The sequence below is a fragment of the Vigna umbellata genome, chromosome 1, assembly GCF_029865625.1.
Source record: "Vigna umbellata cultivar VRB3 chromosome 1, Vumbellata_1.0, whole genome shotgun sequence".
Taxonomy (NCBI): Eukaryota; Viridiplantae; Streptophyta; class Magnoliopsida; order Fabales; family Fabaceae; genus Vigna; species Vigna umbellata.
Window position 1 is genome coordinate 54743566 of NC_142165.1, and position 24947 is coordinate 54768512.

Below are 24947 nucleotides of genomic sequence, written 5' to 3' on the forward strand. Positions count from 1 at the left end.
TGGTCTAAAGAAAACGGAAGATGGCTGAGTGTTCTAGGATGTTCGTACACCTATTGAGGATGTTGATGAAACTCCTTCTACCTTCACTCCACACACTAAGTTTGAAAGATTTGTTGCAAATCAATTTCGAAGGCTTTCAACAAGAATTTCAAAAGTTGAAAACTCTGTGATCATGATTCACAAGAAACTAGATGAAGATGCTCTCAGAACTCCCTCAGCAAGTGAATATGATGATGAAAAAGACACAATAGAAGAGGAGTCTATGGAGAGATTTGACTCAAATCAGGATATCATTTTTTATTATGTTTAGTGTTATTATGTTTTTCATATTTTAACTATATTGTTTATTTCTTCGTGGTTAGGACATCTGACTCCATTGTTTTGCTTGTATTTTTTTATTTACTTCCTATTTTTCGTTATAATGTATTCCACCATCTTTGGTCTTCATTTTAGATGGTGTGTTTTGTAAAAGGGGATATCTATTAGAAATCCTCTATGATATAGGACATCGGTTATCTCACAAATTCAAGGTCAACTCCAAGTTTTTCCATCGAATGCACTCAATATTCGACGTCAATTGTGTAAATAGATTCTAAATTTAAGTTGTCTTGAATTTGAAGTTGTTTCCATCATAGGATATCAGATAGCTCTAAAATTTAATGGTAGAAAACAACTCTCAAACAATTTAAAAAACGAATCATACATTGTTAAATGATGAAGTTGAACAACTTTTTTATATAATTATTTTAGATCTTAAAATTGTTTTAGCATTAAAAATATTGTGAACCATATTTCTTTTTCCTTAGCACTTCCCTTTCAGTGAGATATCTTAACCATTTTTGTACTATAAAAAACATTTTGTTGACTTGAATTTCAAAGGCCACCTTCATATTAACTGAGGCTGAATGAGACACTTTGAAATTCGAGTCAACAAATTGCAATTGAAAGAACAAACATGCTTCGAAATCTAAGGAAAAGAAAATGCCAAGAAGATAAAAAACATGAATCCTAATATATTGAATAGGGAAACAGGAGACAAGGGGTTACGTGAAATGCAAGCTATATATATAAATGAATCGATGACCTCAAACTGGCTAAGAGATAGACGTCCATTAAATCTTATATAATTATTTTGGATCTCAAAATTGTTTCACCATTAAACATATTGTGAACCATATTTCTTTTTCCTTAACACTTCCCTTTCAGTAAGATATCTTAACCATTTCTGTACTATAAAAAACATTTTGTTGACTTGAATTTGAAAGGGCACCTTCATATGAAATGACGATGAATGCGCTACTTTCAAATTCAAGTTATCTAAGGAAAAAAAATACAAAGGAAATAAAAAACATGAATCCTAATATGTTCAATAGAGAAACAGGAGGCAAGGGATTACGTGAAATGCAAGCTATATTTATAGATGAAATGATGATGTCGAACTGGCTAAGAAATAGACGTACATTATATCATGAAATAGTAGTTTATCGTGAAATTATGCTTAGTAACTGTAACACCCGAATATTTTAAAGGGTATTACTGATAGTAGAGACTAAATTAATTTGATATCTCATATAAACAATCAAACTTTATTTCAATTACTTCAAAGTACAATACCAAACTTACAAACTTTAAACAATATAGTCTTCACCATTGAAATTTCAACTTATAAATTTTACACAACATAATCTTCCCAATACAAATTTATTCTTTTTACAAAAATCCCTGAAAGTTTTTCCCCGCATCTCTCTCATCTCTAAGCTTTTTCAACCGCATCTGCAACATTATCTAATCACATATAACATGAGTTATATGATCATAGTACAAACAAATAAGGGTAAGCCAACCATATCATAAAATCATTAAACTTGTAACAAAAATATTAAAATCAGGTATTTCTGCAATTGATAAAATATCATTATTCCGATGTCATTAATTCATCATTATCAAAATCATCTTTCTCATTTCCATAAATCTTACAAGTGTACCATGCTTACTCATGAAGCCTTATGGTCAGACCGCTCTCTGCCTGCTTCCTTAAGCCTCACTTACATACTATGTCTTACTTTCTGAAGCCTTATGGTCAGACCCCTCTCTGCCTGCTTCCAAAAATCTCAGGTGTTACTTTGCTCATACCAAACTCTCATGGTATAACTCGAACATACTACTCCCGGTAGTAAACATCATTTTATAAGTAATGATTTCTCATATCCACCCCAACATTTCATAAAAACCAACAATTCATACCCTCTTATCCACCTAACTCAATCATGTTCATTCTTTAATCATGAATTCATAATAACCCGTTTTGGTATCGATAAATTAAACACATTGCCAGATATCATGCTTCATATTATAAACTCATTTTGCCCATAACGAGTATAACTCAACATATTTTCACCGAACAAAGATCATGGATCAACCAAAATACATCAACATATCTTAGGAACTACATATTAAAGTCTGGGCTCAATGTAATGATAAATAAAATATATATGAAATTTTTACCATGATAATATTATGCATCTACAATCAACTTGTTTTATTTTATTTTCATCCTAGTAGAGATTTTTCTTTACCCCAATTGGTCACCGGAGAGGACCCAGATGTCTGAACGCATCAAACTCACCTTCGACGCTAGCACATATGACTAGTCACAACTGACTGGACCAGGCCAGGGCTGCTCTATGATCAGGGATGTGCCAACTCAGGTTTTTAAGGTTCCTCTATCCTACCAACAAAGGGAGGCCTTCAATAATTAACAATTTATTTATTTAATTTATCTACCTTGTTTTCTTATGCTCTAAATCTTAAAATGCCTAATTTTACTTCCTCTCACAACAACCTCAAACACTGTATATATATTTAATACCAATATACAAGCTATTACAGAACCCTTATTCCAAACCTTCCAACAAGATTAATTTCAGCCAACAAACTCATTCAATAAAATCATTACAATAAACATCCATAATAGAATTCATACAAGATAATTATAAACAATTAACAATAATAAAACATTACTATAAATGGTCATAGAAGAATACAATATTTGACAATCATAACAATAATCTTAATATAAAAATTCATGGGGAAACAAGAAGTTGAATCTGGCAGAGCCGGTTAGACAACTTCTAATCCATCCATCAATACAATATAATTAAATAACAAGAACAATACATGTCTGGGGAAATAAGAAGTTGAATCTGGCAGAGCCGGTTAGACAACTTCTAATCCTTCCAAAAATGCAATAAAATAAATAAGTAAAGAAATAAATAGTTTGGGGAAACAAGAAGTTGAATCTGGCAGAGCCGGTTAGACAACTTCTAATCCTTCCAAAAATGTAATAAAATAAATACGGAAGGAAATAAAAAAAATTTGGGGAATCAAGAAATTGAATCTGGCAGAGCCGGTTAGACAATTTCTAATCCTTCCAAAATACAATAAAAATAAATAAGGAAAACAATAAAATGTTTGGGGAAACAAGAAATTGAATCTGGCAGAGCCGGTTAGACAATTTCTAATCCTTCCAAAAAAAAAAAATAAACCACTAATAACATACAATTGACATAACATAATCAATATCACATTTTAAAATTTTCACACTTGGATATTAACACACAAAAAAACATATTCTCATTTAAAATTCAAAATCATACAGAAACAAAATACTCCATATTTAAGATTTAAAATCAGACAAAAGAAAAATATAGCATATTCAAGACTCAAGATAATACAAAAAGAAATACTCAAAGTTAGCTTCCCTTACCTCTATTCCAGACTTAGTTTCCTCTTCTCAAACCGTTCTCCGGAAACTTCCAGAATTTCCCCTCTTTAACTAGAATTTCCTCTAACTCTCTTCTCTCACAATTTCTCTAGAATTTTGGTGTAAATCTTCAGCCTCCCCCCCTTGGCTATTTATAGCCAAAAATTTTACTATTCATTTTTACTATTCATTTTTACTATTCACTTTTACTATTCATTTTTACTATTCAAAAATTATTTTTTATTCACCATTCTTATCTCTAAATGATTACTTCTACGTGGAGTGTTCTCTTCCATAATTTATTTTAATATTTTTTTTTAACTATTCACTATTCACTATTCACTATTTACTATTTACTATTTACTATTCACTATTCACATTTCTAAAAAAAAAAAAAAAAAAAAAAAAAAAAAATCCTAAATAAGTTATCAAAAATTTGAAGCTCTCCCTCTAAAATTACTATAACTTTATATCCAAAAATTTACATTTTTCTATCCATTAAAATTATTATTACTAATAAAATGTTAAAATTTACTATTATAAATAATTTTTTTTTTTCATGGATCTTACATTTTAACATACAAATATTTTCAAGGATCTTACAATCTCCCCAACAACAATTATTTTCGCCCTCGAAAATTATTTATTTAAACAAAGACTATTTAACAAAAAAAAAAAAATTACTTACAAAAGAGATATGGATATTCCTTTATCATAAATTCTTCCAATTCCCAAGTCATTTCCTGTGTGTCTTCATTCCAAAGTACCTTTACCGTGCGAATATCCTTCCCTCTTAACTTTTTCATTTGAACATCTAGTATACGCACTGGGCCAACTTCCATTGTTAAATTTTCCTTGACCTGAATTTCATCAACTTCTAACACATGCTGTGGATCTGGAATATACTTCCTCAGTTGGGATACATGAAAAACGTTATGCAAATATGTCAATCGAGGTGGTAGTGCTATCTCATAAGCCACTGGCCCAATCTTTTTGAGAATTTGATACGGTCCGAGAAATTTTGGTGTCAGTTTCCTCATCTTGATAGCTCTCCCGACTCCTGTAGTTGGCGTTACTCGTAAGAATACATGATCTCCTTCTTCAAATTCTAACGGTCTTCTTCTTTTGTCGGCATATGACTTTTGTCTACTTTGAGTTGCTTTCATCCGATCTTGGACTAATTTTATTTTTTCTATGGTTTGTTGTAATAGCTCGGGTCCCACTGTCAGTGCTTCCCCATCTTGAAACCAACACAACGGTGTTCTACATCTTCTTCCATATAAAGCTTCATATGGTGGCATACCAATACTGGAATGATAACTGTTGTTGTAAGTAAATTCTACTAATGGTAGTATCTCATTCCAACTTCCAAGATGATCTAATACACAAGTTCTCAGCAAATCCTCCAAAGATTGAATAGTCCTTTCTGTTTGACCATCAGTCTGAGGGTGATAAGCCGAACTCATCTTCAACTGTGTTCCCAGAGCCTTCTGTAGCGTCTGCCAAAACCTTGAAGTAAACCTTGGATCTCTGTCTGACACAATGCTTGTAGGTATGCCATGCAACCTCACTACTTCCCCGATGTATAACTCCGTCAGCTTTTCTAGTGACATACGTTGATTAATAGGCAAAAAGTGAGCGCTCTTGGTTAGTCTATCAACGATAACCCAGATAGAATCGTGACCTTTTGATGATTTTGGTAAATGTGTTACAAAGTCCATCGAGATACTGTCCCACTTCCATTGAGGAATGTCTAACTGTCGTAACATCCCTCCCGGTTTTTGATGCTCCACTTTTGCTTTTTGACACACCAAGCAGGCTGCTACAAATTCGGCCACATCCCTCTTCATTCCATTCCACCAAAATGACTCTTTCAGGTCCTTATACATCTTAGTCATACCTGGATGTATGCTAAGACGACTTTTATGGCCTTCGTCTAAAATTAAATGTTTTAATTCACTCTTTGCAGGGATACACACTCTGTTTTTAAATCGAAGTATGCCATCTTTACTTAGAACGAACTCCTTAGCTTGATCGGTGTCCAACAACCTGATCTTTTGCTGCAACTCTTGATCCATCGACTGCTCAACCTTCACTTGTTCTAAGAAGTCACTAGTGATTACTAAATGACTACACCATATGTGATCTGGGTTTAACTGCAACCCCAAGTTCATATCACGTAACTTTTCTAACAGTTCTAATTCCTTCACCATCATCGTTGTTATCTGAGCTTGTCTCCTACTCAATGCATCTGCCACCACATTGGCTTTTCCTGGGTGATATAAAAGCTCGAAGTCATAGTCCTTCATATATTCCATCCATCTTCTTTGTCGCATGTTCAATTCCTTTTGATCGAACAAATACTTTAGACTCTTATGGTCACTAAAAACTTGGAAACTTGCCCCATAGAGGTAGTGTCTCCATGTCTTTAATGCAAATACTACTGCTGCAAGTTCGATGTCATGCGTTGGGTAGTTCTTCTCATGCGCTTTTAACTGCCTAGATGCATAAGCTACAGGTCTCCTTCCTTGCATTAGAACGCACCCCAATCCTTGATATGATGCATCGCAGTACACCTCAAAAGATTTGCTAGAGTCTGGAATGATTAATACTGGTGCTGACGTTAGTCGTTGCTTCATATTTTCAAAACTGGCTTCGCACTTGTCAGTCCACAGAAATGGTTGATCTTTACGAGTTAACTGAGTTAGAGGACCTACAATCTTGGAAAACCCTTCGACAAAACGTCGGTAATAACCGGCTAATCCTACAAAACTTCGTACTTCAGTTACAGTTTTCGGCCGCTCCCACTTTAGCACAGCTTCCACTTTTGCTGGATCCACTGAGATTCCTTGAGCAGAAATCACATGACCCAAAAATTGTACTTTCTCTATCCAGAACTCACACTTTGATAGTTTCCCATACAGTTGATGTTTTCTTAAAATTTCCAACGCCACCCTCAAGTGTTCTGCATGCTTTTCCTTATTCTCTGAATAGATAAGAATATCGTCGATAAATACTACCACGAACTTATCTAAACATGACCGAAATATTCTGTTCATGTAGTCCATAAAAATCGCTGGGGCATTCGTCACACCAAACGGCATTACCACGTACTCAAAGTGTCCATAGCGAGATCTGAAAGCCGTCTTTTGTACATCTTCCGTCTTGACAAGAATCTGATGGTAACCAGATCTGAGATCAATTTTTGAAAACACCTCTGCTCCTCTCAACTGATCTAATAGATCATCGATTCTTGGCAAAGGATACTTGTTCTTTATTGTAACCTTGTTCAACTGTCGATAATCCACGCACAACCTTGAACTTCCATCCTTCTTCTTCACCAGCAATACAGGAGCTCCCCATGGAGACACACTTGGACGGATAAACTTCTTCTCCAACAGATCTTCGATTTGCTTTTTCAACTCTGCTAGTTCGGCAGGAGCCATTCTGTATGGAGCCATAGAAACCGGGCCAGCTCCGGGCACTAGATCTATTGTGAAATCGATCTCTCGACTAGGTGGTAAACCTGGCACTTCTTCTGGAAAAACATCAACATATTCTTCTACCACAGGTATTCCGATGATTTGTTCTTCAGTATTCTCTCTTTTCTCCTGAGCTAACACTACATAGCAGGTAGCTCCATCTTTGATATCCTTCGCAGCGACTCGAGTTGAGCTTAGTTCTAAATTGTTCAAATTTAGAAACTCTATCTTTTGTTTCCCACAATCAATAAGAACGTGATTGGCAATCAACCAATCCATTCCTAAAATAATGTCTAGATTTTGAAGGGGTAAGCAGATCAAGTTCACTTTGAACTTGCGTCCTGCAATTTGGATCGGGCATCCGACACAGACTGAACTGGTCGTAACTGGTCCCGATGCTGGTGTAGAAACTACTAATTCACACCCTAGATCAAGCATCGGTAATCCGAGTCTTTCTAGACATGCTAGGGATATAAAGGAGTGTGTGGCTCCAGAGTCAAACAAAACATATACGCATTCTCCTAACATCATACAGGTGTGTAAGATTAATGTACCTGGCTTAGTAGCCTCTTCTGCAGACATTGCGAATACTCTTCCTGTTGCCCGGGGCTTTACTTCAGCAGAATCTTGTTGTTGTGGTTCTCCCACCTTCTTTTTCTTTGGACAGACATTAGCAAAGTGTCCCGGATCATTGCAGATGAAACATCTCTTCCCTTCAATTCTTTCCCCAGTAAGTTTAGGGCAGTCACGTCTGAAATGTGCCCCTCCACACTCAAAACACTTCACTGTTCCTCGATATGATAATTGTGGTTTTTCATAAGGTTTCTTGTTGAATTTCATTGAAGATTCTCCCTTTGCAAGTCTGGAAACTCTACTTGGATCAAACTCCAACAATTCTATCATTCTGGCTTTCTCTACCAATGCTGGAAACTCTTGTATTTCCAATGGCATAAGTACCTTCTTCAGTTCATGCCTTAGTCCTCCCTCGAATTTTCGACATCTCCATTCTTCTGTGATATTCTGAGTATAAAACCTCGAGAGATAGTTAAATTTTACTACGTACTCTTGTACTGATAACCTTCTTTGTTGTAAGGTCAGAAACTCCGCCTCCCTTGCAAATTTTGCACTGTTTGGAAAATATTTTTCCAAGAACCTTATCTTAAAGTTCTCCCAATTCACAGTCTCACCACGAACCGTCATCAACTGTTGCATACTTTCCCACCAATATTCAGCCTCACCCACCAAAAGAAATGATGCATAAGTTAATTTTTGTTCTTCTGAGCAAGTTATTACCCGAAAAATCTTCTCGTTCTGCCTTAGCCAAGAGTCAGCCTCATCAGGAGTAGCCTCCCCATTAAATTTAGTTGGATCATGCCTTAAGAAGTCATTCAAGCTAGAATGATTTTGAGGTACTTGATCAACTTGTTGTTGCTGCATCTTTGTCGAGTTTAAATGATTTCTTCAAAAAGATAACAATACAATTTAGCATATGATATCAATTTCCTCCAAATAGTCATTTTCATCATAACCATTAATAGTTTTACTAAGAATAATAATTTCACTCCCCATAGTCCCAAAATACTTTCGAAAACCATTGCTCTGATACCATAATGTAACACCCGAATATTTTAAAGGGTATTACTGATAGTAGAGACTAAATTAATTTGATATCTCATATAAACAATCAAACTTTATTTCAATTACTTCAAAGTACAATACCAAACTTACAAACTTTAAACAATATAGTCTTCACCATTGAAATTTCAACTTATAAATTTTACACAACATAATCTTCCCAATACAAATTTATTCTTTTTACAAAAATCCCTGAAAGTTTTTCCCCGCATCTCTCTCATCTCTAAGCTTTTTCAACCGCATCTGCAACATTATCTAATCACATATAACATGAGTTATATGATCATAGTACAAACAAATAAGGGTAAGCCAACCATATCATAAAATCATTAAACTTGTAACAAAAATATTAAAATCAGGTATTTCTGCAATTGATAAAATATCATTATTCCGATGTCATTAATTCATCATTATCAAAATCATCTTTCTCATTTCCATAAATCTTACAAGTGTACCATGCTTACTCATGAAGCCTTATGGTCAGACCGCTCTCTGCCTGCTTCCTTAAGCCTCACTTACATACTATGTCTTACTTTCTGAAGCCTTATGGTCAGACCCCTCTCTGCCTGCTTCCAAAAATCTCAGGTGTTACTTTGCTCATACCAAACTCTCATGGTATAACTCGAACATACTACTCCCGGTAGTAAACATCATTTTATAAGTAATGATTTCTCATATCCACCCCAACATTTCATAAAAACCAACAATTCATACCCTCTTATCCACCTAACTCAATCATGTTCATTCTTTAATCATGAATTCATAATAACCCGTTTTGGTATCGATAAATTAAACACATTGCCAGATATCATGCTTCATATTATAAACTCATTTTGCCCATAACGAGTATAACTCAACATATTTTCACCGAACAAAGATCATGGATCAACCAAAATACATCAACATATCTTAGGAACTACATATTAAAGTCTGGGCTCAATGTAATGATAAATAAAATATATATGAAATTTTTACCATGATAATATTATGCATCTACAATCAACTTGTTTTATTTTATTTTCATCCTAGTAGAGATTTTTCTTTACCCCAATTGGTCACCGGAGAGGACCCAGATGTCTGAACGCATCAAACTCACCTTCGACGCCAGCACATATGACTAGTCACAACTGACTGGACCAGGCCAGGGCTGCTCTATGATCAGGGATGTGCCAACTCAGGTTTTTAAGGTTCCTCTATCCTACCAACAAAGGGAGGCCTTCAATAATTAACAATTTATTTATTTAATTTATCTACCTTGTTTTCTTATGCTCTAAATCTTAAAATGCCTAATTTTACTTCCTCTCACAACAACCTCAAACACTGTATATATATTTAATACCAATATACAAGCTATTACAGAACCCTTATTCCAAACCTTCCAACAAGATTAATTTCAGCCAACAAACTCATTCAATAAAATCATTACAATAAACATCCATAATAGAATTCATACAAGATAATTATAAACAATTAACAATAATAAAACATTACTATAAATGGTCATAGAAGAATACAATATTTGACAATCATAACAATAATCTTAATATAAAAATTCATGGGGAAACAAGAAGTTGAATCTGGCAGAGCCGGTTAGACAACTTCTAATCCATCCATCAATACAATATAATTAAATAACAAGAACAATACATGTCTGGGGAAATAAGAAGTTGAATCTGGCAGAGCCGGTTAGACAACTTCTAATCCTTCCAAAAATGCAATAAAATAAATAAGTAAAGAAATAAATAGTTTGGGGAAACAAGAAGTTGAATCTGGCAGAGCCGGTTAGACAACTTCTAATCCTTCCAAAAATGTAATAAAATAAATACGGAAGGAAATAAAAAAAATTTGGGGAATCAAGAAATTGAATCTGGCAGAGCCGGTTAGACAATTTCTAATCCTTCCAAAATACAATAAAAATAAATAAGGAAAACAATAAAATGTTTGGGGAAACAAGAAATTGAATCTGGCAGAGCCGGTTAGACAATTTCTAATCCTTCCAAAAAAAAAAAATAAACCACTAATAACATACAATTGACATAACATAATCAATATCACATTTTAAAATTTTCACACTTGGATATTAACACACAAAAAAACATATTCTCATTTAAAATTCAAAATCATACAGAAACAAAATACTCCATATTTAAGATTTAAAATCAGACAAAAGAAAAATATAGCATATTCAAGACTCAAGATAATACAAAAAGAAATACTCAAAGTTAGCTTCCCTTACCTCTATTCCAGACTTAGTTTCCTCTTCTCAAACCGTTCTCCGGAAACTTCCAGAATTTCCCCTCTTTAACTAGAATTTCCTCTAACTCTCTTCTCTCACAATTTCTCTAGAATTTTGGTGTAAATCTTCAGCCTCCCCCCCTTGGCTATTTATAGCCAAAAATTTTACTATTCATTTTTACTATTCATTTTTACTATTCACTTTTACTATTCATTTTTACTATTCAAAAATTATTTTTTATTCACCATTCTTATCTCTAAATGATTACTTCTACGTGGAGTGTTCTCTTCCATAATTTATTTTAATATTTTTTTTTAACTATTCACTATTCACTATTCACTATTTACTATTTACTATTTACTATTCACTATTCACATTTCTAAAAAAAAAAAAAAAAAAAAAAAAAAAAATCCTAAATAAGTTATCAAAAATTTGAAGCTCTCCCTCTAAAATTACTATAACTTTATATCCAAAAATTTACATTTTTCTATCCATTAAAATTATTATTACTAATAAAATGTTAAAATTTACTATTATAAATAATTTTTTTTTTTCATGGATCTTACATTTTAACATACAAATATTTTCAAGGATCTTACAATCTCCCCAACAACAATTATTTTCGCCCTCGAAAATTATTTATTTAAACAAAGACTATTTAACAAAAAAAAAAAAATTACTTACAAAAGAGATATGGATATTCCTTTATCATAAATTCTTCCAATTCCCAAGTCATTTCCTGTGTGTCTTCATTCCAAAGTACCTTTACCGTGCGAATATCCTTCCCTCTTAACTTTTTCATTTGAACATCTAGTATACGCACTGGGCCAACTTCCATTGTTAAATTTTCCTTGACCTGAATTTCATCAACTTCTAACACATGCTTTGGATCTGGAATATACTTCCTCAGTTGGGATACATGAAAAACGTTATGCAAATATGTCAATCGAGGTGGTAGTGCTATCTCATAAGCCACTGGCCCAATCTTTTTGAGAATTTGATACGGTCCGAGAAATTTTGGTGTCAGTTTCCTCATCTTGATAGCTCTCCCGACTCCTGTAGTTGGCGTTACTCGTAAGAATACATGATCTCCTTCTTCAAATTCTAACGGTCTTCTTCTTTTGTCGGCATATGACTTTTGTCTACTTTGAGTTGCTTTCATCCGATCTTGGACTAATTTTATTTTTTCTATGGTTTGTTGTAATAGCTCGGGTCCCACTGTCAGTGCTTCCCCATCTTGAAACCAACACAACGGTGTTCTACATCTTCTTCCATATAAAGCTTCATATGGTGGCATACCAATACTGGAATGATAACTGTTGTTGTAAGTAAATTCTACTAATGGTAGTATCTCATTCCAACTTCCAAGATGATCTAATACACAAGTTCTCAGCAAATCCTCCAAAGATTGAATAGTCCTTTCTGTTTGACCATCAGTCTGAGGGTGATAAGCCGAACTCATCTTCAACTGTGTTCCCAGAGCCTTCTGTAGCGTCTGCCAAAACCTTGAAGTAAACCTTGGATCTCTGTCTGACACAATGCTTGTAGGTATGCCATGCAACCTCACTACTTCCCCGATGTATAACTCCGTCAGCTTTTCTAGTGACATACGTTGATTAATAGGCAAAAAGTGAGCGCTCTTGGTTAGTCTATCAACGATAACCCAGATAGAATCGTGACCTTTTGATGATTTTGGTAAATGTGTTACAAAGTCCATCGAGATACTGTCCCACTTCCATTGAGGAATGTCTAACTGTCGTAACATCCCTCCCGGTTTTTGATGCTCCACTTTTGCTTTTTGACACACCAAGCAGGCTGCTACAAATTCGGCCACATCCCTCTTCATTCCATTCCACCAAAATGACTCTTTCAGGTCCTTATACATCTTAGTCATACCTGGATGTATGCTAAGACGACTTTTATGGCCTTCGTCTAAAATTAAATGTTTTAATTCACTCTTTGCAGGGATACACACTCTGTTTTTAAATCGAAGTATGCCATCTTTACTTAGAACGAACTCCTTAGCTTGATCGGTGTCCAACAACCTGATCTTTTGCTGCAACTCTTGATCCATCGACTGCTCAACCTTCACTTGTTCTAAGAAGTCACTAGTGATTACTAAATGACTACACCATATGTGATCTGGGTTTAACTGCAACCCCAAGTTCATATCACGTAACTTTTTCTAACAGTTCTAATTCCTTCACCATCATCGTTGTTATCTGAGCTTGTCTCCTACTCAATGCATCTGCCACCACATTGGCTTTTCCTGGGTGATATAAAAGCTCGAAGTCATAGTCCTTCATATATTCCATCCATCTTCTTTGTCGCATGTTCAATTCCTTTTGATCGAACAAATACTTTAGACTCTTATGGTCACTAAAAACTTGGAAACTTGCCCCATAGAGGTAGTGTCTCCATGTCTTTAATGCAAATACTACTGCTGCAAGTTCGATGTCATGCGTTGGGTAGTTCTTCTCATGCGCTTTTAACTGCCTAGATGCATAAGCTACAGGTCTCCTTCCTTGCATTAGAACGCACCCCAATCCTTGATATGATGCATCGCAGTACACCTCAAAAGATTTGCTAGAGTCTGGAATGATTAATACTGGTGCTGACGTTAGTCGTTGCTTCATATTTTCAAACTGGCTTCGCACTTGTCAGTCCACAGAAATGGTTGATCTTTACGAGTTAACTGAGTTAGAGGACCTACAATCTTGGAAAACCCTTCGACAAAACGTCGGTAATAACCGGCTAATCCTACAAAACTTCGTACTTCAGTTACAGTTTTCGGCCGCTCCCACTTTAGCACAGCTTCCACTTTTGCTGGATCCACTGAGATTCCTTGAGCAGAAATCACATGACCCAAAAATTGTACTTTCTCTATCCAGAACTCACACTTTGATAGTTTCCCATACAGTTGATGTTTTCTTAAAATTTCCAACGCCACCCTCAAGTGTTCTGCATGCTTTTCCTTATTCTCTGAATAGATAAGAATATCGTCGATAAATACTACCACGAACTTATCTAAACATGACCGAAATATTCTGTTCATGTAGTCCATAAAAATCGCTGGGGCATTCGTCACACCAAACGGCATTACCACGTACTCAAAGTGTCCATAGCGAGATCTGAAAGCCGTCTTTTGTACATCTTCCGTCTTGACAAGAATCTGATGGTAACCAGATCTGAGATCAATTTTTGAAAACACCTCTGCTCCTCTCAACTGATCTAATAGATCATCGATTCTTGGCAAAGGATACTTGTTCTTTATTGTAACCTTGTTCAACTGTCGATAATCCACGCACAACCTTGAACTTCCATCCTTCTTCTTCACCAGCAATACAGGAGCTCCCCATGGAGACACACTTGGACGGATAAACTTCTTCTCCAACAGATCTTCGATTTGCTTTTTCAACTCTGCTAGTTCGGCAGGAGCCATTCTGTATGGAGCCATAGAAACCGGGCCAGCTCCGGGCACTAGATCTATTGTGAAATCGATCTCTCGACTAGGTGGTAAACCTGGCACTTCTTCTGGAAAAACATCAACATATTCTTCTACCACAGGTATTCCGATGATTTGTTCTTCAGTATTCTCTCTTTTCTCCTGAGCTAACACTACATAGCAGGTAGCTCCATCTTTGATATCCTTCGCAGCGACTCGAGTTGAGCTTAGTTCTAAATTGTTCAAATTTAGAAACTCTATCTTTTGTTTCCCACAATCAATAAGAACGTGATTGGCAGTCAACCAATCCATTCCTAAAATAATGTCTAGATTTTGAAGGGGTAAGCAGATCAAGTTCACTTTGAACTTGCGTCCTGCAATTTGGATCGGGCATCCGACACAGACTGAACTGGTCGTAACTGGTCCCGATGCTGGTGTAGAAACTACTAATTCACACCCTAGATCAAGCATCGGTAATCCGAGTCTTTCTAGACATGCTAGGGATATAAAGGAGTGTGTGGCTCCAGAGTCAAACAAAACATATACGCATTCTCCTAACATCATACAGGTGTGTAAGATTAATGTACCTGGCTTAGTAGCCTCTTCTGCAGACATTGCGAATACTCTTCCTGTTGCCCGGGGCTTTACTTCAGCAGAATCTTGTTGTTGTGGTTCTCCCACCTTCTTTTTCTTTGGACAGACATTAGCAAAGTGTCCCGGATCATTGCAGATGAAACATCTCTTCCCTTCAATTCTTTCCCCAGTAAGTTTAGGGCAGTCACGTCTGAAATGTGCCCCTCCACACTCAAAACACTTCACTGTTCCTCGATATGATAATTGTGGTTTTTCATAAGGTTTCTTGTTGAATTTCATTGAAGATTCTCCCTTTGCAAGTCTGGAAACTCTACTTGGATCAAACTCCAACAATTCTATCATTCTGGCTTTCTCTACCAATGCTGGAAACTCTTGTATTTCCAATGGCATAAGTACCTTCTTCAGTTCATGCCTTAGTCCTCCCTCGAATTTTCGACATCTCCATTCTTCTGTGATATTCTGAGTATAAAACCTCGAGAGATAGTTAAATTTTACTACGTACTCTTGTACTGATAACCTTCTTTGTTGTAAGGTCAGAAACTCCGCCTCCCTTGCAAATTTTGCACTGTTTGGAAAATATTTTTCCAAGAACCTTATCTTAAAGTTCTCCCAATTCACAGTCTCACCACGAACCGTCATCAACTGTTGCATACTTTCCCACCAATATTCAGCCTCACCCACCAAAAGAATGATGCATAAGTTAATTTTTGTTCTTCTGAGCAAGTTATTACCCGAAAAATCTTCTCGTTCTGCCTTAGCCAAGAGTCAGCCTCATCAGGAGTAGCCTCCCCATTAAATTTAGTTGGATCATGCCTTAAGAAGTCATTCAAGCTAGAATGATTTTGAGGTACTTGATCAACTTGTTGTTGCTGCATCTTTGTCGAGTTTAAATGATTTCTTCAAAAAGATAACAATACAATTTAGCATATGATATCAATTTCCTCCAAATAGTCATTTTCATCATAACCATTAATAGTTTTACTAAGAATAATAATTTCACTCCCCATAGTCCCAAAATACTTTCGAAAACCATTGCTCTGATACCATAATGTAACACCCGAATATTTTAAAGGGTATTACTGATAGTAGAGACTAAATTAATTTGATATCTCATATAAACAATCAAACTTTATTTCAATTACTTCAAAGTACAATACCAAACTTACAAACTTTAAACAATATAGTCTTCACCATTGAAATTTCAACTTATAAATTTTACACAACATAATCTTCCCAATACAAATTTATTCTTTTTACAAAAATCCCTGAAAGTTTTTCCCCGCATCTCTCTCATCTCTAAGCTTTTTCAACCGCATCTGCAACATTATCTAATCACATATAACATGAGTTATATGATCATAGTACAAACAAATAAGGGTAAGCCAACCATATCATAAAATCATTAAACTTGTAACAAAAATATTAAAATCAGGTATTTCTGCAATTGATAAAATATCATTATTCCGATGTCATTAATTCATCATTATCAAAATCATCTTTCTCATTTCCATAAATCTTACAAGTGTACCATGCTTACTCATGAAGCCTTATGGTCAGACCGCTCTCTGCCTGCTTCCTTAAGCCTCACTTACATACTATGTCTTACTTTCTGAAGCCTTATGGTCAGACCCCTCTCTGCCTGCTTCCAAAAATCTCAGGTGTTACTTTGCTCATACCAAACTCTCATGGTATAACTCGAACATACTACTCCCGGTAGTAAACATCATTTTATAAGTAATGATTTCTCATATCCACCCCAACATTTCATAAAAACCAACAATTCATACCCTCTTATCCACCTAACTCAATCATGTTCATTCTTTAATCATGAATTCATAATAACCCGTTTTGGTATCGATAAATTAAACACATTGCCAGATATCATGCTTCATATTATAAACTCATTTTGCCCATAACGAGTATAACTCAACATATTTTCACCGAACAAAGATCATGGATCAACCAAAATACATCAACATATCTTAGGAACTACATATTAAAGTCTGGGCTCAATGTAATGATAAATAAAATATATATGAAATTTTTACCATGATAATATTATGCATCTACAATCAACTTGTTTTATTTTATTTTCATCCTAGTAGAGATTTTTCTTTACCCCAATTGGTCACCGGAGAGGACCCAGATGTCTGAACGCATCAAACTCACCTTCGACGCCAGCACATATGACTAGTCACAACTGACTGGACCAGGCCAGGGCTGCTCTATGATCAGGGATGTGCCAACTCAGGTTTTTAAGGTTCCTCTATCCTACCAACAAAGGGAGGCCTTCAATAATTAACAATTTATTTATTTAATTTATCTACCTTGTTTTCTTATGCTCTAAATCTTAAAATGCCTAATTTTACTTCCTCTCACAACAACCTCAAACACTGTATATATATTTAATACCAATATACAAGCTATTACAGAACCCTTATTCCAAACCTTCCAACAAGATTAATTTCAGCCAACAAACTCATTCAATAAAATCATTACAATAAACATCCATAATAGAATTCATACAAGATAATTATAAACAATTAACAATAATAAAACATTACTATAAATGGTCATAGAAGAATACAATATTTGACAATCATAACAATAATCTTAATATAAAAATTCATGGGGAAACAAGAAGTTGAATCTGGCAGAGCCGGTTAGACAACTTCTAATCCATCCATCAATACAATATAATTAAATAACAAGAACAATACATGTCTGGGGAAATAAGAAGTTGAATCTGGCAGAGCCGGTTAGACAACTTCTAATCCTTCCAAAAATGCAATAAAATAAATAAGTAAAGAAATAAATAGTTTGGGGAAACAAGAAGTTGAATCTGGCAGAGCCGGTTAGACAACTTCTAATCCTTCCAAAAATGTAATAAAATAAATACGGAAGGAAATAAAAAAAATTTGGGGAATCAAGAAATTGAATCTGGCAGAGCCGGTTAGACAATTTCTAATCCTTCCAAAATACAATAAAAATAAATAAGGAAAACAATAAAATGTTTGGGGAAACAAGAAATTGAATCTGGCAGAGCCGGTTAGACAATTTCTAATCCTTCCAAAAAAAAAAAAATAAACCACTAATAACATACAATTGACATAACATAATCAATATCACATTTTAAAATTTTCACACTTGGATATTAACACACAAAAAAACATATTCTCATTTAAAATTCAAAATCATACAGAAACAAAATACTCCATATTTAAGATTTAAAATCAGACAAAAGAAAAATATAGCATATTCAAGACTCAAGATAATACAAAAAGAAATACTCAAAGTTAGCTTCCCTTACCTCTATTCCAGACTTAGTTTCCTCTTCTCAAACCGTTCTCCGGAAACTTCCAGAATTTCCCCTCTTTAACTAGAATTTCCTCTAACTCTCTTCTCTCACAATTTCTCTAGAATTTTGGTGTAAATCTTCAGCCTCCCCCCCTTGGCTATTTATAGCCAAAAATTTTACTATTCATTTTTACTATTCATTTTTACTATTCACTTTTACTATTCATTTTTACTATTCAAAAATTATTTTTTATTCACCATTCTTATCTCTAATGATTACTTCTACGTGGAGTGTTCTCTTCCATAATTTATTTTAATATTTTTTTTTTAACTATTCACTATTCACTATTCACTATTTTACTATTTACTATTCACTATTCACATTTCTAAAAAAAAAAAAAAAAAAAAAAAATCCTAAATAAGTTATCAAAAATTTGAAGCTCTCCCTCTAAAATTACTATAACTTTATATCCAAAAATTTACATTTTTCTATCCATTAAAATTATTATTACTAATAAAATGTTAAAATTTACTATTATAAATAATTTTTTTTTTCATGGATCTTACATTTTAACATACAAATATTTTCAAGGATCTTACAATCTCCCCAACAACAATTATTTTCGCCCTCGAAAATTATTTATTTAAACAAAGACTATTTAACAAAAAAAAAAATTACTTACAAAAGAGATATGGATATTCCTTTATCATAAATTCTTCCAATTCCCAAGTCATTTCCTGTGTGTCTTCATTCCAAAGTACCTTTACCGTGCGAATATCCTTCCCTCTTAACTTTTTCATTTGAACATCTAGTATACGCACTGGGCCAACTTCCATTGTTAAATTTTCCTTGACCTGAATTTCATCAACTTCTAACACATGCTTTGGATCTGGAATATACTTCCTCAGTTGGGATACATGAAAAACGTTATGCAAATATGTCAATCGAGGTGGTAGTGCTATCTCATAAGCCACTGGCCCAATCTTTTTGAGAATTTGATACGGTCCGAGAAATTTTGGTGTCAGTTTCCTCATCTTGATAGCTCTCCCGACTCCTGTAGTTGGCGTTACTCGTAAGAATACATGATCTCCTTCTTCAAATTCTAACGGTCTTCTTCTTTTGTCGGCATATGACTTTTGTCTACTTTGAGTTGCTTTCATCCGATCTTGGACTAATTTTATTTTTTCTATGGTTTGTTGTAATAGCTCGGGTCCCACTGTCAGTGCTTCCCCATCTTGAAACCAACACAACGGTGTTCTACATCTTCTTCCATATAAAGCTTCATATGGTGGCATACCAATACTGGAATGATAACTGTTGTTGTAAGTAAATTCTACTAATGGTAGTATCTCATTCCAACTTCCAAGATGATCTAATACACAAGTTCTCAGCAAATCCTCCAAAGATTGAATAGTCCTTTCTGTTTGACCATCAGTCTGAGGGTGATAAGCCGAACTCATCTTCAACTGTGTTCCCAGAGCCTTCTGTAGCGTCTGCCAAAACCTTGAAGTAAACCTTGGATCTCTGTCTGACACAATGCTTGTAGGTATGCCATGCAACCTCACTACTTCCCCGATGTATAACTCCGTCAGCTTTTCTAGTGACATACGTTGATTAATAGGCAAAAAGTGAGCGCTCTTGGTTAGTCTATCAACGATAACCCAGATAGAATCGTGACCTTTTGATGATTTTGGTAAATGTGTTACAAAGTCCATCGAGATACTGTCCCACTTCCATTGAGGAATGTCTAACTGTCGTAACATCCCTCCCGGTTTTTGATGCTCCACTTTTGCTTTTTGACACACCAAGCAGGCTGCTACAAATTCGGCCACATCCCTCTTCATTCCATTCCACCAAAATGACTCTTTCAGGTCCTTATACATCTTAGTCATACCTGGATGTATGCTAAGACGACTTTTATGGCCTTCGTCTAAAATTAAATGTTTTAATTCACTCTTTGCAGGGATACACACTCTGTTTTTAAATCGAAGTATGCCATCTTTACTTAGAACGAACTCCTTAGCTTGATCGGTGTCCAACAACCTGATCTTTTGCTGCAACTCTTGATCCATCGACTGCTCAACCTTCACTTGTTCTAAGAAGTCACTAGTGATTACTAAATGACTACACCATATGTGATCTGGGTTTAACTGCAACCCCAAGTTCATATCACGTAACTTTTCTAACAGTTCTAATTCCTTCACCATCATCGTTGTTATCTGAGCTTGTCTCCTACTCAATGCATCTGCCACCACATTGGCTTTTCCTGGGTGATATAAAAGCTCGAAGTCATAGTCCTTCATATATTCCATCCATCTTCTTTGTCGCATGTTCAATTCCTTTTGATCGAACAAATACTTTAGACTCTTATGGTCACTAAAAACTTGGAAACTTGCCCCATAGAGGTAGTGTCTCCATGTCTTTAATGCAAATACTACTGCTGCAAGTTCGATGTCATGCGTTGGGTAGTTCTTCTCATGCGCTTTTAACTGCCTAGATGCATAAGCTACAGGTCTCCTTCCTTGCATTAGAACGCACCCCAATCCTTGATATGATGCATCGCAGTACACCTCAAAAGATTTGCTAGAGTCTGGAATGATTAATACTGGTGCTGACGTTAGTCGTTGCTTCATATTTTCAAAACTGGCTTCGCACTTGTCAGTCCACAGAAATGGTTGATCTTTACGAGTTAACTGAGTTAGAGGACCTACAATCTTGGAAAACCCTTCGACAAAACGTCGGTAATAACCGGCTAATCCTACAAAACTTCGTACTTCAGTTACAGTTTTCGGCCGCTCCCACTTTAGCACAGCTTCCACTTTTGCTGGATCCACTGAGATTCCTTGAGCAGAAATCACATGACCCAAAAATTGTACTTTCTCTATCCAGAACTCACACTTTGATAGTTTCCCATACAGTTGATGTTTTCTTAAAATTTCCAACGCCACCCTCAAGTGTTCTGCATGCTTTTCCTTATTCTCTGAATAGATAAGAATATCGTCGATAAATACTACCACGAACTTATCTAAACATGACCGAAATATTCTGTTCATGTAGTCCATAAAAATCGCTGGGGCATTCGTCACACCAAACGGCATTACCACGTACTCAAAGTGTCCATAGCGAGATCTGAAAGCCGTCTTTTGTACATCTTCCGTCTTGACAAGAATCTGATGGTAACCAGATCTGAGATCAATTTTTGAAAACACCTCTGCTCCTCTCAACTGATCTAATAGATCATCGATTCTTGGCAAAGGATACTTGTTCTTTATTGTAACCTTGTTCAACTGTCGATAATCCACGCACAACCTTGAACTTCCATCCTTCTTCTTCACCAGCAATACAGGAGCTCCCCATGGAGACACACTTGGACGGATAAACTTCTTCTCCAACAGATCTTCGATTTGCTTTTTCAACTCTGCTAGTTCGGCAGGAGCCATTCTGTATGGAGCCATAGAAACCGGGCCAGCTCCGGGCACTAGATCTATTGTGAAATCGATCTCTCGACTAGGTGGTAAACCTGGCACTTCTTCTGGAAAAACATCAACATATTCTTCTACCACAGGTATTCCGATGATTTGTTCTTCAGTATTCTCTCTTTTCTCCTGAGCTAACACTACATAGCAGGTAGCTCCATCTTTGATATCCTTCGCAGCGACTCGAGTTGAGCTTAGTTCTAAATTGTTCAAATTTAGAAACTCTATCTTTTGTTTCCCACAATCAATAAGAACGTGATTGGCAGTCAACCAATCCATTCCTAAAATAATGTCTAGATTTTGAAGGGGTAAGCAGATCAAGTTCACTTTGAACTTGCGTCCTGCAATTTGGATCGGGCATCCGACACAGACTGAACTGGTCGTAACTGGTCCCGATGCTGGTGTAGAAACTACTAATTCACACCCTAGATCAAGCATCGGTAATCCGAGTCTTTCTAGACATGCTAGGGATATAAAGGAGTGTGTGGCTCCAGAGTCAAACAAAACATATACGCATTCTCCTAACATCATACAGGTGTGTAAGATTAATGTACCTGGCTTAGTAGCCTCTTCTGCAGACATTGCGAATACTCTTCCTGTTGCCCGGGGCTTTACTTCAGCAGAATCTTGTTGTTGTGGTTCTCCCACCTTCTTTTTCTTTGGACAGACATTAGCAAAGTGTCCCGGATCATTGCAGATGAAACATCTCTTCCCTTCAATTCTTTCCCCAGTAAGTTTAGGGCAGTCACGTCTGAAATGTGCCCCTCCACACTCAAAACACTTCACTGTTCCTCGATATGATAATTGTGGTTTTTCATAAGGTTTCTTGTTGAATTTCATTGAAGATTCTCCCTTTGCAAGTCTGGAAACTCTACTTGGATCAAACTCCAACAATTCTATCATTCTGGCTTTCTCTACCAATGCTGGAAACTCTTGTATTTCCAATGGCATAAGTACCTTCTTCAGTTCATGCCTTAGTCCTCCCTCGAATTTTCGACATCTCCATTCTTCTGTGATATTCTGAGTATAAAACCTCGAGAGATAGTTAAATTTTACTACGTACTCTTGTACTGATAACCTTCTTTGTTGTAAGGTCAGAAACTCCGCCTCCCTTGCAAATTTTGCACTGTTTGGAAAATATTTTTCCAAGAACCTTATCTTAAAGTTCTCCCAATTCACAGTCTCACCACGAACCGTCATCAACTGTTGCATACTTTCCCACCAATATTCAGCCTCACCCACCAAAAGAAATGATGCATAAGTTAATTTTTGTTCTTCTGAGCAAGTTATTACCCGAAAAATCTTCTCGTTCTGCCTTAGCCAAGAGTCAGCCTCATCAGGAGTAGCCTCCCCATTAAATTTAGTTGGATCATGCCTTAAGAAGTCATTCAAGCTAGAATGATTTTGAGGTACTTGATCAACTTGTTGTTGCTGCATCTTTGTCGAGTTTAAATGATTTCTTCAAAAAGATAACAATACAATTTAGCATATAATTATCAATTTCCTCCAAATAGTCATTTTCATCATAACCATTAATAGTTTTACTAAGAATAATAATTTCACTCCCCATAGTCCCAAAATACTTTCGAAAACCATTGCTCTGATACCATAATGTAACACCCGAATATTTTAAAGGGTATTACTGATAGTAGAGACTAAATTAATTTGATATCTCATATAAACAATCAAACTTTATTTCAATTACTTCAAAGTACAATACCAAACTTACAAACTTTAAACAATATAGTCTTCACCATTGAAATTTCAACTTATAAATTTTACACAACATAATCTTCCCAATACAAATTTATTCTTTTTACAAAAATCCCTGAAAGTTTTTCCCCGCATCTCTCTCATCTCTAAGCTTTTTCAACCGCATCTGCAACATTATCTAATCACATATAACATGAGTTATATGATCATAGTACAAACAAATAAGGGTAAGCCAACCATATCATAAAATCATTAAACTTGTAACAAAAATATTAAAATCAGGTATTTCTGCAATTGATAAAATATCATTATTCCGATGTCATTAATTCATCATTATCAAAATCATCTTTCTCATTTCCATAAATCTTACAAGTGTACCATGCTTACTCATGAAGCCTTATGGTCAGACCGCTCTCTGCCTGCTTCCTTAAGCCTCACTTACATACTATGTCTTACTTTCTGAAGCCTTATGGTCAGACCCCTCTCTGCCTGCTTCCAAAAATCTCAGGTGTTACTTTGCTCATACCAAACTCTCATGGTATAACTCGAACATACTACTCCCGGTAGTAAACATCATTTTATAAGTAATGATTTCTCATATCCACCCCAACATTTCATAAAAACCAACAATTCATACCCTCTTATCCACCTAACTCAATCATGTTCATTCTTTAATCATGAATTCATAATAACCCGTTTTGGTATCGATAAATTAAACACATTGCCAGATATCATGCTTCATATTATAAACTCATTTTGCCCATAACGAGTATAACTCAACATATTTTCACCGAACAAAGATCATGGATCAACCAAAATACATCAACATATCTTAGGAACTACATATTAAAGTCTGGGCTCAATGTAATGATAAATAAAATATATATGAAATTTTTACCATGATAATATTATGCATCTACAATCAACTTGTTTTATTTTATTTTCATCCTAGTAGAGATTTTTCTTTACCCCAATTGGTCACCGGAGAGGACCCAGATGTCTGAACGCATCAAACTCACCTTCGACGCCAGCACATATGACTAGTCACAACTGACTGGACCAGGCCAGGGCTGCTCTATGATCAGGGATGTGCCAACTCAGGTTTTTAAGGTTCCTCTATCCTACCAACAAAGGGAGGCCTTCAATAATTAACAATTTATTTATTTAATTTATCTACCTTGTTTTCTTATGCTCTAAATCTTAAAATGCCTAATTTTACTTCCTCTCACAACAACCTCAAACACTGTATATATATTTAATACCAATATACAAGCTATTACAGAACCCTTATTCCAAACCTTCCAA

The 24947-nt window shown here is 35.4% G+C and overlaps 2 protein-coding genes across 2 annotated transcripts; both read right to left on the reverse strand.

Moving 5' to 3' along the window:
- Positions 1-1578: 1578 nt before the first annotated feature.
- Positions 1579-8224, reverse strand: LOC148205774 (uncharacterized). The gene is made up of 2 exons (XM_088113156.1): positions 7800-8224; positions 1579-1785 (listed from the first exon to the last, which is right to left on the reverse strand). Exons 1-2 carry the CDS (start codon positions 8194-8196, stop codon positions 1754-1756), a joined length of 429 nt encoding a protein of 142 aa, XP_087969282.1. The 5' UTR covers positions 8197-8224; the 3' UTR covers positions 1579-1753.
- Positions 8225-8928: 704 nt separating this feature from the next.
- LOC148205775 (uncharacterized) lies at positions 8929-15573 on the reverse strand. Its single transcript, XM_088112084.1, has 2 exons — positions 15149-15573; positions 8929-9135 (listed from the first exon to the last, which is right to left on the reverse strand). The coding sequence occupies exons 1-2, from the start codon at positions 15543-15545 to the stop codon at positions 9104-9106; spliced, it is 429 nt and encodes a 142-aa protein (XP_087968210.1). The 5' UTR covers positions 15546-15573; the 3' UTR covers positions 8929-9103.
- Between the last annotated feature and the right edge of the window lie 9374 nt (positions 15574-24947).

What these genes read in the sequence shown, in the direction of transcription:
- LOC148205774 (XM_088113156.1), bottom strand. Translation starts at nt 8,196, where the DNA reads ATGCCATTGGAAATACAAGAGTTTCCAGCATTGGTAGAGAAAGCCAGA. An exon ending in AGAAGAGGCTACTAAGCCAG is followed by an intron (nt 1,786 to 7,799) that starts GTACATTAATCT and finishes ATATGTGATTAG; the next exon opens with ATAATGTTGCAGATGCGGTT.
- LOC148205775 (XM_088112084.1), bottom strand. Translation starts at nt 15,545, where the DNA reads ATGCCATTGGAAATACAAGAGTTTCCAGCATTGGTAGAGAAAGCCAGA. An exon ending in AGAAGAGGCTACTAAGCCAG is followed by an intron (nt 9,136 to 15,148) that starts GTACATTAATCT and finishes ATATGTGATTAG; the next exon opens with ATAATGTTGCAGATGCGGTT.